The sequence below is a fragment of the Lithobates pipiens genome, unplaced genomic scaffold, assembly GCF_037356315.1.
Source record: "Lithobates pipiens isolate NorthernLeopardFrog02 unplaced genomic scaffold, aLitPip1_a1.2 Scaffold_18, whole genome shotgun sequence".
In the NCBI taxonomy this organism is placed as follows: domain Eukaryota; kingdom Metazoa; phylum Chordata; class Amphibia; order Anura; family Ranidae; genus Lithobates; species Lithobates pipiens.
The window spans coordinates 117,055,481-117,069,095 of NW_027507758.1; the positions used below are offsets into that span (position 1 = coordinate 117,055,481).

Below are 13,615 nucleotides of genomic sequence, written 5' to 3' on the forward strand. Positions count from 1 at the left end.
TCAGCAAACTGTTCGTCCGTCGTGTGTGGCCATGTCCGTCCATGCTAATTTTGAGCGGACTGTTTGCCGAAACTGTTTGACGGACAAAGTTGGGCGAACAGTCCCCGCGTGTGTACGCGGCCTTAGAGTCTGAAAAAGACTTGAGACTTGGGCGGAGGTTCACCCTCCAGCAGGACAACAACCCTAAACATAAAGCCAGAGCTACAATGGAATGGTTTAGATCAAAGCATATTCATGTGTTAGAATGGCTCAGTCAAAGTAAAGACCTAAATTCAAATGAGAATCTGTGGCACGATTTGAAAATTTCTGTTCACAGATGCTCTCCATCCAATCTGGCAGAGCTTGAGCTATTTTGCAAAGAAGAATGGGTAAAAATGTCACTCTCTAGATGTGTAAAGCTGGTAGAGACGTAACCCAAAAAGACTTGCAGCTGTAATTGCAGAGAAAGGTGGTTCTACAAAGTATTGACTCAGGGGGGCTGAATACTAATGCACGCCACACTTTTCACTCATTTATAAAAAATAAAAAAATTAAAAACCATCTATCATTTTCCTTCCACGTCACAATTATGTACCACTTTGTGTTGGTCTATTACATACAATCCTAATAATAAAATACATTTACATTTATAGTTGTAACATGACAAAATGTGGACAATTTCAAGGGTTATGAATACTTTTTCAAGGCACTGTATGTATAAATGTGAGTTAGGGACCTTAGATTGTAAGCTCCTGGAGGGCAGAGACTGATGTGAAGGTACAATTTACAGTATATGTAAAACACTGCCTGTTGGCTCTATATAAGTAACTGAAATAAATAAATAAAAAATAAATACTGTACGAAATGTAAGTTATAACTCAGCAATCATTTTGTTAGTTTATCATTTATTTCAATAAAAACTTTGGACATTAAAGTAAAAACAGTATCAGATATATCAAAGCTCCTAAAATACATGAATATAAAAAAATGCAATGTAGAATCTTACAAATTTTAATAAAAATATATATCTTTGAAAACATACTAAACAGGTACTTGGATATTAGCATATTTGAGATGAAATAAAATATGTACCTTAAAGCTGATCTCTAGGCAAACAGCTAAATACACAATGAAAGTATATATAAATACTTAAAGTTATGTAGATTCTGTTTTACCTGTGAAATAATTCCTAATTCTGTCCAGGCAATCCTGAGATCTGCACAGCCCTGTCAGACACCACAGTCAGGTTGTTGATCTGACTCTTTTCTGCTCCAGGTAAGCAGTACAGCTAGGTCACCTTCCTGCCTCAAGCTTGGTATTGGACAATGAAGGACCAGCAGCAGATTGTTGAGCTCATCCTACTGCTTCCTTTCTCTGTCAGCATATTCCTTGTCATCACTTGCACATTACAGTTCACCTAGATATCTTCTAATGCAACCCATCCCTCTCCCAGCGTGAGTGCTGCTGTACAGGAGATTGCAATCCATTTATACCAAGCCAAGTTCAAGGGCTTAAACTATTGGTATTCAAATAGACATTCCATTATTTCTAAGAAATACATAACTGCATTATATGGTGTTTTCTTGTATCTGCCCAGAGTTTAGCTGTAAGTGTTCTAGACAAGCTTATTCAACTTGTTTGTGTAGTGCAATGCTTTGTTACTCTGTTAATATTGGTAAAAAATCTTTGTGATAAGAAGAATCATTTTATATAATGTAAAGCTTTGGGATTATTTTCAACTATGCACCCCTATGGGTGCGTTATATGCGTCCCATCTCTGATCACTTGTGTAAAGGTGGTGTAAATAGCAGTTCATTATAGCGTACCTGCCACTGATGGGAACTTCATAAAAACGTACAGTTTGTCACTGGCTTAATAATTATACCTGGGATTGGGGTTCCCAGAGGCGTTCAGGAAACAAAGACACTATATGAATTGCCTGCAGTACAGTCTGGGGACCAGTTATCCATGTTTTAAAGTGGTTGTAAACCCCCCTGGCCTATTTTTACATATAGGTAAGCCTAAAATAAGGCTTACCTATATGTACTGAAAATATCTACTAAATGTGCGGCATTTAGGAGATATTTCATGTACACTGCGCCGATGATGTCATCGCCACATGTGCAGTGCAGAAAAGGCCTTCTGTGATGTTTCTTCTCCGGCATGTGCCGTGACTGGCGGTCTCCGCACACATGCATGGGAGTGTCATCTCGTGGCTCTGGCCAGTCACAGAGCCGGAGTCCGTGGCCCCGGAAGAAAGAAGGCCAGAGTAGGAAGGGATTAGAAAGCTTGTCAGTTTTTATTGTTATCTGTGCCCACATTAAGGAGATTTACCCTCTCTACTTGTTTGCCATTATCATTGAAAGTCAGAGTAAAAAAAAAAAATCCCAATTTTTGGGTTGTCCCCAGAAAAAGAATAGAGGCAAAATCTTCCAATGGGGAGACTAGTTCTAAGGGCCTGGGAGTCCCTGAGGAATCCCCTAATTTGCAGGAATTTAGTCTCATTTCCTGTTTGGCTATTGGAAAGGAAGTGAAGGGAAATCTCAGCAGATGGGACACAGATGGCAAAAAAAAAGTTTCAACAAGGGTTTTAACTGTCCCTTAAAAAAAGTCTTGCGTATAGTTTTACTTTAAGTAAATCAATATCACGTGTGTTTTTCACCTGCATAGGATGTGCATTGGTCATGTAGTTTCATGGTGTCATGTGTTGCCTTGTGTACATAGCCTTTAGTAGAGTAAATAATCTCATTCAAAAGTTAATGCATGACCAATGTTTGTAGTCTGACACTTCCTGTGAAGAATCGACATATCCCATTAGTCCTGGGTCTTTTAGTCTAGTGCTTTGTAGGTGAGAGCAATCAAAAGAACCAGAAGAAATGTGTTTATTTTATCATATTAGCATTCACACATTTGTGATATAACAGAAGAAATGGCAAGGCATGAACTGGATGCTAAGCCACCCAGAACAAGAAGTTCCATTTGGTGAATAGGGACAAGCAGGTGAATGAATACATGGACACAGGGGACATAGGGAAATCCATCAGTCATGATACTATTAACTGCAGTCATAAAATGTGAGCCTATCGTCACAAGATAAGGCAAGCAATCACAAGGAATATAACTACATTATTACCTAGTTAAAACAATGCTTTAAAGTGCAAGTCCACGCAAAACCTAACAAATGCTAAACCTGCTCTCTGCTACATTCTAGACCTAATCTATCTAACCCCATAAAGCAAAAATCGCTGTACTTACCTATTCTGCAGCCGATCCAGTCCGATTTCCAGTGGCGGAAGCTGTGTGCAGGAGAGAACCGACAACGGCTGTGAAATAGCTGGGAAGTGACATCACCCATATACTTACTATGGGGCTTCCATTGTCGGCTGCTTCTCCTGCACTCGTTTCCACACTGAAGCCACTGCTGACAGCCGATGCTGAGACCTGTTGGTATTGGCTGCAGAATAGGTAAGTAAAGCCATTTTTGCTTTACAGGGTTAGATAGATTAGGTCTAGAACGTGGCAGAGAGCAGGTTTAGTGTTAGTTAGTGAACGTCCACTTTAAAGGCTGCAAAGTGTCCCTGTCTCTATTAATTTTTTTAAAGCACCCTGCGTAAGAAAATCAGTGATACTTACTTTCCCTATGGGAAATTAATAAAATAAATGTAAATTCAATGCTTTAAAAAAAAAAAAAACTTTGGTGGCGATATATTTGCTTTAATTGCACACAAAGTTCATATACTGTATTTTATATTCTGATGCAGCAAAGGGAGCCCCCCTGCTGGAATATTTCTAATTTAACATTTAAAAAAGAAAGTCCAGTGTACCTGGGACCACAGGTTAAGACATCTCCTCTTGAGAAATATTTGAAGATGTTGGCGCTTTAGTCTGTAGGCATCTGTCAAAACTGAGCTAACATATTGGGGTAGTCTGATCCTTTTATGTTATAAAGGTTGGCACAGAAATGCCAGTAAGTTAATTGCAGTGCCTTTTTTCAAGACTAAAAACATAGTTCCTGGATAATTGCATATTCTAAAGAAAACTATTCTCCTAAATGCAAGTAGCACAGCTCATTATATTCTGTGTTGTTATAATATGTCTATGTGAGGCATATAAAAATAGTAACATCAGACACATTACATTTACATTTATCTACTGACAATGTATTTACATGATATGAACACAAAAATAATTGCAATATTTGAATTATATTGCAAAAAAAAATAAAAAAAATATTACACATTACTAACCGTCTACACATGGGAGGCCACTATTTTTATCACCTTACTAGAAACTAGTGACATAGCTCAGGAGTCTGTTTAAAATGTTCAGCTCATTTCTAAAGCACAGCCGTGTGTATTACAAATGTGCATTGCACTCTGCTGGCTTTGGAAACCCATAAAAATGAATGAGGCCGTAAAGAAAAAAAAAAGTATTTTGAAAAGCTTGGTCACGTGACCTGTAAAGATCACCTAACAGTTCTCTTTGCTGTGTAAAAAAAACGCTGTCAACTCCTGCAGGCTCAATACTGCGGCCTGACTTTGCAGGCAGCAGTATTGAGCAATATTATGAGAACTATAGAAAGCAGATATGGTTATCCAATTTCTGTTATAAATTGGCCCCTTAGACATTATAGATGTGAAATGATGTCACTAGATCTTAGTCAACTGCTAAGCTGTATTCCTGGAAAAAATTGGTTGAATACATTTTGCTGCCTCCACTAAGGGTAGAAATTCAGTAAGCATAAGCAAAGAAATAACAAAGCTATAGAGTGTGTTGGAAATGTAGTTACAATGGTCCTAAGGTGTGCAAAGGCTACATATAAAATGCAATTCAGACAAAACACCTATAAATAATGAGTGATGTACTGTATATTATATCATTTTATTGCTTCCAGTGTGAAAAAGTTTGACCAAGGCACTAAAATGAATACGGCCCAACTATTACTGTTAACCGTAAAATGGAACTTGAACGATAATTCATTAGGCTGTTAACGGTCATCATTTCCAGGTCAACGATGTATTCTCTTGGCCCAGTTAATTGCTTTATTATGACAAGCATTGCGCTTACTCCACTTGTTTGCTGGAAAATAAAAAATAAAACGAGAATGTGAAAATGTGCTTCTACTTGGCCTTTGTATCCCCTTTTGGAATGTGGATTTGATTATTGTGTAGGTAAGGAAGGAAGGAAAATGTTTCTATAAAATAAAAAACAACCTTACCTGCTTCGTGTTATGGTTTTCACAGAGCAGCACTGACCCTCCTTTTTTTGGGTCCCTCACCGGCAGTCCTGATGTGTCCTCTCTGCTGAGTGCCCACAAAAACAAGCCTCTTGCTATGGGGCACTAAAGCAGGCTCGCTCCTGTGCCGTGCTCCTATGAATGGACACACAGAGCATGGCTTGTACCTATCCCTCTGAATTCTCCTCATTGGTTCACTGGCTGTGGGGGGCTATTATAGCGGTATAGCCACGCTGCCCCATTGATTTCAATTGGCAGGAGCAATGAAGGAGTGGTGTATACACCGCTCCAAAGATGCTGCTAGCAGGACTTTTTTTGGCGTCTTGCCAGCACACCACTCCAGTGTGAAAGCCCTCGGGCCTCCCCAAATATAGTAGCTTCAGAAACTATCTATAAGGTGCTTTCTAGATGGTACTTAGTAGCTGCTAGGATTTCAAAATTCCTCCCGCAATACCCAGCTAACTGCTTTCGAGGATGTGCTGACTTAGGCACACACTTACATATTTGGTGGGATTGTCCCATAGTCAGAGCTTTTTGGTCAGAAATATTCAAAATTCTTTCTATCATTTTCAAAACCACAGTAGAACCAGACCCTACGGTAGCACTCCTGAATAATAAACCTCAAACTTTAACTCACCACCCATTTAAACTTCTATTATCGATAACCACAGCTGCAAAACAAAATATTGCGAAAAACTGGAAAACACCCACTTTATGCATGGTATTATTCAAACATAGAGTAACGCAAGCCATGATTCACGCTAAAATAGAGTCAACCATACTAGATAAAGTTCCCATGTTCGAATCATTATGGTTTCGTTGGATTGAACACTACTTACCACATGGTCTAGACCAGTGATGGTGAACCTTGGCACCCCAGATGTTTTAGAACTACATTTTCCATGATGCTCATGCACTCTGCAGTGTAGCTGAGCATCGTGGGAAATGTAGTTCCAAAACATCTGGGGTGCCAAGGTTCGCCATCACTAGTCTAGACCAATCTCTTATATTCTCATGAAACAACTAATCAAAAATATATCTTACCCCCTATGTTACATGTAGAATTTATTAACATACCATTTTCTTTCGGAAGTGGTCTCCTCCCTCCACAACCCTTATATATGCTTCCCCCACCCTTGCTTTCCCCACACCCTCTCCTTTTACTATATATAGATGTATAAGCTAAATGAATCAGTTATATATTTCCTAATGTTATTACTATAGAGGAGATTTTAGGGATGGTTTAATTAAGTAACTAATAACCAAGCCACATGGTTGGATCTTGGCCCTGAATTATCTACTTACCTCTCTATACCTTCCTGGTAACAATCTTTCTTTTACCCTACATTATACCAAATCTCCTCCAACGCTAAACTTTGAAATTACAATTTTTACTATGTATCTAATCCAGTTATTAAACATTATACATGTTTATCTTTAGCTAAAATGTGTTAAACTAATATATCCCAAATTACATGACTATTATTATAGTATTCACCTCCTGTTAATATACTGAGAAGCCTCATTTCACAGTTTTATACATTCTACTTAACTATAAATCTATTGTATGACTCTTTTTATTGCATTACATTCAATAAAATATTTGAAAAGAAAGCCCTCTGGGCTTTCAAATTGGAGCGACAGCAGCGGCTGTTTCAGGGCACTTTGCAGGTGCTATTTTTAGCCTGTAGCGCCTGCAAAGCGCCCCAATGTGAAAGGGGCCTAATGCATAGAAAAAAATATGTTAAAATATATTTTGCCTTTAGGACCACTTTAAGAAAGGAAGGAAAGAAGGAAGAAAGAAGAGACCGTAAAAGGTGCATAATGTAAGAAGGGCCATTTTATTTGTCTAATGGAAAAGCCATTTTATGTGCCTTATGGGAGGAAAGAACACACTGCATTAATGTAGCTCATGGCAGAAAAGAAGGAAGAAAGGATGGCATTTTTGTTTAATACATATGTCATCGCTTTTGCAACCTGAACACGTATTGTTCAACTAACTAGTGGCTTAACTTTTGAGGTGCCATTAGACTAATGATGTAATTTTATACAGGGACGTCTTACTGTTTTTTAATTTTAGAGTATAAAGCTAAAGTTCCAATTTATCTCCCTATCAAAAAATGGCAATTAATGACATTGTAATTGTACTGTATTATGCCTGATAAAATAATTTAAAGTGAACTACAGACAATTGAGTTCTGTACACAGAGCTTTAATTTCTGCCCTAGTTTGTGCTGGCAATTTAATGGAGAGGTGGGGCTTAGTTCTTGGTGGGACAGGCTTTAAATAAACTTAGTTAGGTTCCTATGTGCAAGGTGCAAGCAGTGTCCAGGAAATACTTAAGAAATGTTTTGGTGGGAGGTCTTGTACAAAAAAAGAGGCACAATCTCCAAAAGTGCAATTAGGTAAAATATTAAGTGTCCCTGGATCTCCCAAGGAGAGAGATATGGGAAAATAGGGTATTTTAGCGTGCCAAAAGCGTACAGTCATAAACAAAAGCAAAATAGAGTAAAACCAACAATATTTATTGTACACCATTAAATCTAGAAATACATTCTAAAAACACAATCAGTGGGGCAAAAAAGTATTTAGTCAGCCACCTATTGTGCAAGTTCTCCCACTTAAAAAGATGAGAGAGGACTGTAATTGTCATCATAGGTATACCTCAACTATGAGAGATAAAATGTGGAAACAAATCCAGACAATCACACTGTCTGATTTTTGAAAGAATTTATTTGCAAATTATGGTGGAAAATAAGTTCATCTCAATACTTTGTAAGTCTTCACAAGGTTGTCACACACTGTTACTGGTATGTTGGCCCATTCCTTCATGCAGATTTCCTCTAGAGCAGTGATGTTTTGGGGCTGTCGCTGGGCAACACGGACTTTCAACTCCCTCCAAAGGTTTTCTATGGGCTTGAGATGTGGAGACTGGCTAGGCCACTCCAGGACCTTGAAATGCTTCTTACGAAGCCACTCCTTCGTTGCTGAAAGACAGAGCCACTTTTCATCTTCAATGCCCTTGCTGATGGGACGAGGCTTGTACTCAAAATCTCACAATACATGGCTCCATTCATTCTTTCACTTTCACAGTCGTCCTGTTCCCTTTGCAGAGAAACATTCCCAAAGCATGATGTTGCCACCCCCATGCTTCACAGTAGGTATGGTGTTCTTTGGTTGTAACTCAGCATTCTCTCTCCTCCAAACACGATGAGTTATGTTTCTACCAAACAGTTCTACTTTGGTTTCATTTGACCATATGACATTCTCCCAATCCTCTTCTGGATTATCCAAATGCTCTCTAGCAAACCTCAGATGGGCCCGGACATGTACTGACCTAAGCGGGGGGACACGTCTGGTACTGCAGGATCTGAGTCCCTGGCGGCATAGTGGGTTACTGATAGTAGCCTTTGTTACGTTGGTCCCAGCTCTCTGCAGGTCATTTACTAGGTCCCCCCGTGTGGTTCTGGGATTTTTGCCCACCATTCTTGTGATCATTTTCACCCCACGGGGTGAGATCTTGCGTGGAGCCCCAGATGGAGGGAGATTATCAGTGGCCTTGTATGTCTTCCATTTTCTAATTATTGCTTCCGCAATTGATTTCTTCACACCAAAGCAGCTTGCCTATTGCAGATTCAGTCTTCCTAGCTTGGTGCAGGTATACAATTTTGTTTCTGGTGTCCTTCGACAGCTCTTTGGTTTCACCAAAAGTGGAGTTTGGAGCGTGACTGTTTGAGGTTGTGGACAGGTGTCTTTTATACTGATAACAAGTTCAAACAGGTGCCATTAATACAGGTAATGAGTGGAGGACAGAGGAGCTTCTTACAAAAGAAGATACAGGTCTGTGAGAGCCAGAAATCTTGCTTGTTTGTAGGTGACCAAATACTTATTTTCCACCATAATTTGCAAATAAATTTTTTCAAAAATCAGACAATGTGATTGTCTGGATTTGTTTCCACATTTTGTCTCTCATAGTTGAGGTATACCTATGATGACAATTACGGGCCTCTCTCATCTTATTAAGTGCTTGCACAATTGGTTGCTGACAAAATACTTTTTTGCCCCACTGTAGTAGATGCTACCAAGCTTATTATACAACCAACAAAGCATTTGGAAGTAACAAGGACTGGTAGGATCGACACATTTCGCCCAAAATGGGCTTCTTCAGGCTCCAACTTTTTACAATACAAACAATACATTATTCTAACACAGTATTAACAGCAGTAGAAAAGGGACACCCACAAGGAGGAAGGAAAAAAAAACACAACCCTACTCTAAAAAGAATCATGCAGGGTCAACAGACTTGGGGGGCAGTGGAAAAAGACAACAGCAACGCATGACCTCATAGGATAATCACCCAAAAGTTTAAAGAAAACAGAGAAGCTGATAGAAAGATACACAGCAGGTGTAAAAATCGAATAAAATATAAAAGACAACAGTATTTATATAGTCAGTGAACTTCTCCGAAAGACCATCATATATATATATATATATATATATATATATATATATATATATATATATATATATATATATATATATATATATATATACAGTGGTGTGAAAAAGTGTTTGCCCCCTTCCTCATTTCCTGTTCCTTTGCATGTTTGTCACACTTAAGTGTTTCAGAACATAAACCAATTTAAACAATAGTCAAGGACAACACAAGTAAACACAAAATGCAATTTGTAAATTAAGGTGTTTATTATTAAAGGTGAAAAAAAATCCAAACCATCATGGCCCTGTGTGAAAAAGTGATTGCCCCCCTTGTTAAAACATACTATAACTGTGGTTGTCCACACCTGAGTTCAATTTCTATAGCCACACCCAGGCCTGATTATTGCCACACCTGTTCACAATCAAGGCATCACTTAAATAGGAGCTGCTTGACACAGTAAGGTCCACCAGAAGATCCTTAAAAGCTACACATCATGCCGAGACCCAAAGAAATTCAGGAACAATTGAGAAAGAAAGTAATTGAGATCTATCAGTCTGGAAAGGGTTATAAAGCCATTTCCAAAGCTTTGGGAATCCAGCGAACCACAGTGAGAGCCATTATCCACAAATGGCGAAGACATGGAACAGTGGTGAACCTTCCCAGGAGTGGCCGGCCGCCCAAAATTACCCCAAGAGCGCAGCAACGACTCATCCAAGAGGTCACAAAAGACCCCACACCAACGTCCAAGGAACTGCAGGCCTCACTTGCCTCAGTTAAGGTCAGCGTTCATGCCTCCACCATCAGGAAAAGACTGGGCAAAAATGGCCTGCATGGCAGAGTTCCAAGGAGAAAACCACTGCTGAGCAAAAAGAACATCAAAGCTCGTCTCAATTTCTCCACAACACATCTTGATGATCCCCAAGACTTTTGGGACAACATTCTGTGGACCGATGAGACAAAAGTGGAACTCTTTGGAAGGTGTGTGTCCAAGTATATCTGGCGTAGAAGGAACACTGCATTTCATAAAAAGAACATTATACCAACAGTAAAATATGGTGGTGGTAGTGTGATGGTCTGGGGCTGTTTTGCTGCTTCAGGACCTGGAAGACTTGCCGTGATAAAAGGAACTATGAATTCTGCTGTCTACCAAGAGATCCTGAAGGAGAATGTCCGACCATCTGTTTGTGTACTCAAGCTGAAACGAACTTGGGTTCTGCAGCAGGACAATGATCCTAAACACACCAGCAAGTCCACCACCGAATGGCTGAAGAAAAACAAAATGAAGACTTTGGAGTGGCCTAGCCAAAGTCCTGACCTGAATCCTATTGAGATGTTGTGGTATGACCTTAAAAAGGCCGTTCATGCTCGAAAACCCTCTAATGTAACTGAATTAGGACAATTCTGCAAAGATGAGTGGGCCAAAATTCCTCCAGGACGCTGTAAAAGCCTCATTGCACGTTATCGCAAACGCTTGGTTGCAGTTGTTGCTGCTAAGGGTGGCCCAACCAGTTATTAGGTTTAGGGGGCAATCACTTTTTCACACAGGGCCATGATGGTTTGGATTTTTTTTCACCTTTAATAATAAACACCTTCATTTACAAATTGCATTTTGTGTTTACTTGTGTTGTCCTTGACTATTGTTTAAATTGGTTTGATGTTCCGAAACACTTAAGTGTGACAAACATGCAAAGGAACAGGAAATGAGGAAGGGGGCAAACACTTTTTCACACCACTGTATATCTATATCTATCTATCTATCTCTATATATATATATATATATATATATATATATATATATATAGCCACCAAAAAGGCAACTCACCCTAAAGATAGTAGTCCTCTTTGTAGGGAAAAGTGGCCCAATTTAGAAGGTGTACAAAAAATATTGTTGGTTTTACTCTGTATTGCTTTTGTTTATGAGTGTACTTTTTTGGCACCCGAAAATCCCATATTTCCTGTTATCTCTCTCCTTGGAAGATCTGGTGAGACTTCATTTTTTACCAAACTACTTGATAACGTGAAAAGCACTAAAATACTTGTAACTCACCCGTAAGTAAAAATCGCCATTTTCGTTTCCAGCTTTAATCCTGAACGTATTAATTGTATTAGCATAGATCAATGTGGCTTGAATTTGAAAGAGATCAGAGGGCACAAGTCTGTTGGAACGGATGCTCATGTATTTGTAGACGATGCTGTATGGTTGGTCCCGACAAAGAGGATTTGTTACAGGGCACACACATCGACTGTAAAAGAGCAAAATGTGTCATGTTAACTGCCTTTTACTGCAAGAATAAAAATGCTCACTGATACATTAAACATCTGTATTTTGTTGATGAACTAAAGATCGCAGATAATCGTTAACACATGAGCAAATTTATTTTCTAGTAACAGCACATAAACAACATGTATTGGCAGGATTCCAAAATGATGTATTATTTTAAGACAAGTAGTAAAAACGAAGACCTTAACTTGATATAGTGAATTTCATATAATTGTATATTAGAGTTGCCAGTGCCACAGACACTTATCCTTTTCTATGATATATGATTATTATTATTATTATTATATACGATTTATATCAGTTCAACAGTTCACACAACGCTTTACAATGTAGAGGGGGCAGCACAATTACAGTACAGTTCAATACAGAAGGGACAGGAGGGTCCTGCTTGTAGAGCTTACATTCTAAAGGGAGGGGGTGGTGGTACAAAAGGTAATTCTGAAGCTATCATATTTGAGTATTTGAACAAAGCATTCACCAAAGATGCAAGACACCACTGACATTGGTTGTTTTGTATGTACTTCTTCATGATACCTAGATATCCTCCATTGTCCCTCTTAATGACAAGCAGGCCTGCAAAATATAGCCCCACTGATGACATGACAGTCACGTGGCATACTGGTGAGCGGGCATACAAGCAGGATCAGGCTGACACAAAGGCAGTATAGGCTGCCCTGCTCTGCAGAATACACTGGAAAAGGGGCTCCTGGTTGGCTCTGCATTCACTTTGAGGTGTGGGCGTCACTAGCGCCGGTTAACCTGCAGAATGTGCCCCATAACTCCAGCTACAGGTGCTCTGGGTCCCAGAGCTGTGGCTGCCTGACATCTGTGTGACAGACTCACCGGGACAGAGGCTTTTGGAGGGAACTGAATGCTGGCCTCTTGTCTACCGACTATGGGCCCTGTCATTTGGGGGAACAGTGCTCTTTGTGAGCTGTATGTCTAGGGACCCTTGAGGTGGTGTTACTTTGGATTCAGGTCCATGCCCCCCCCCAAGACACACAGACTCTGGGAACCCTGTATATGCCATATTAGAAATAGTGACTGATTCATACTGTTGGGACAAATACTGTGAGGAGATGCTGATGCCATCAACTCCAGCCACCTGTCTGTTGTCTTCTATAATGTAAATGAGTCTAGTCTGGCTTGCCACAGCTTCTAAGAGTATTTCATCCATTGTTGTGTGTGCTAATTAAAAGGGTTGTAAAGTTAATTTTTTTTTTTTTAAATAACAAACATGTTATACTTACCTCCACTGTGCAGCTCGTTTTGCCTAGAGTGGCCCCGATCCTGGTCTTCTGGGGTCCCTCATGGCTGTCTTGGCTTCCCGCCGCAAGTACTTCTCCCGTTAATGCGAGAAGCACTTCCAGGTGCGCTCCCGTGATACTGCCGGTGGCTATAGCCGCTCACTGTATCACTCTGCCCCGCCCCCGGCGTGCTGCGTTATTGAATGTGATTGACAGCAGCACAAGCCAATGGCTGTGCTGCTTTCAATCCATCCACTCTAGCCAATAAGCGGCCAGGCTGAGCAGCAAAGAGGGGCGAGCGTGGGACTTTCGAGGGGTCAGGTAAGTAAAATGGGGAGGCTGAGGGGGCTGGCACTGTCAGATGTTTTTTCACCTTAATGCTTAGAATTAAGGTGAAAATATATTTACCTTTACAACCTCTTTAACCTTGCTAT

The 13,615-nt window shown here is 39.8% G+C and overlaps 1 protein-coding gene across 2 annotated transcripts in view; it reads right to left on the reverse strand.

The window, feature by feature from the left end:
• Positions 1–3,661: 3,661 nt before the first annotated feature.
• EFEMP1 (EGF-like fibulin extracellular matrix protein 1) overlaps positions 3,662–13,615 on the reverse strand; it is a 134,098-nt gene continuing 124,144 nt past the window's right edge. For both annotated transcript variants that reach the window (XM_077486043.1, XM_077486044.1), the window contains 2 exons: positions 11,701–11,896; positions 3,662–5,058 (listed from right to left, as the gene is read on the reverse strand). In XM_077486043.1, the coding sequence (XP_077342169.1) occupies positions 4,897–5,058; positions 11,701–11,896 (358 nt within the window). In that variant the 3' untranslated portion in view covers positions 3,662–4,896. The remainder of the gene's footprint in view (positions 5,059–11,700; positions 11,897–13,615) is intronic.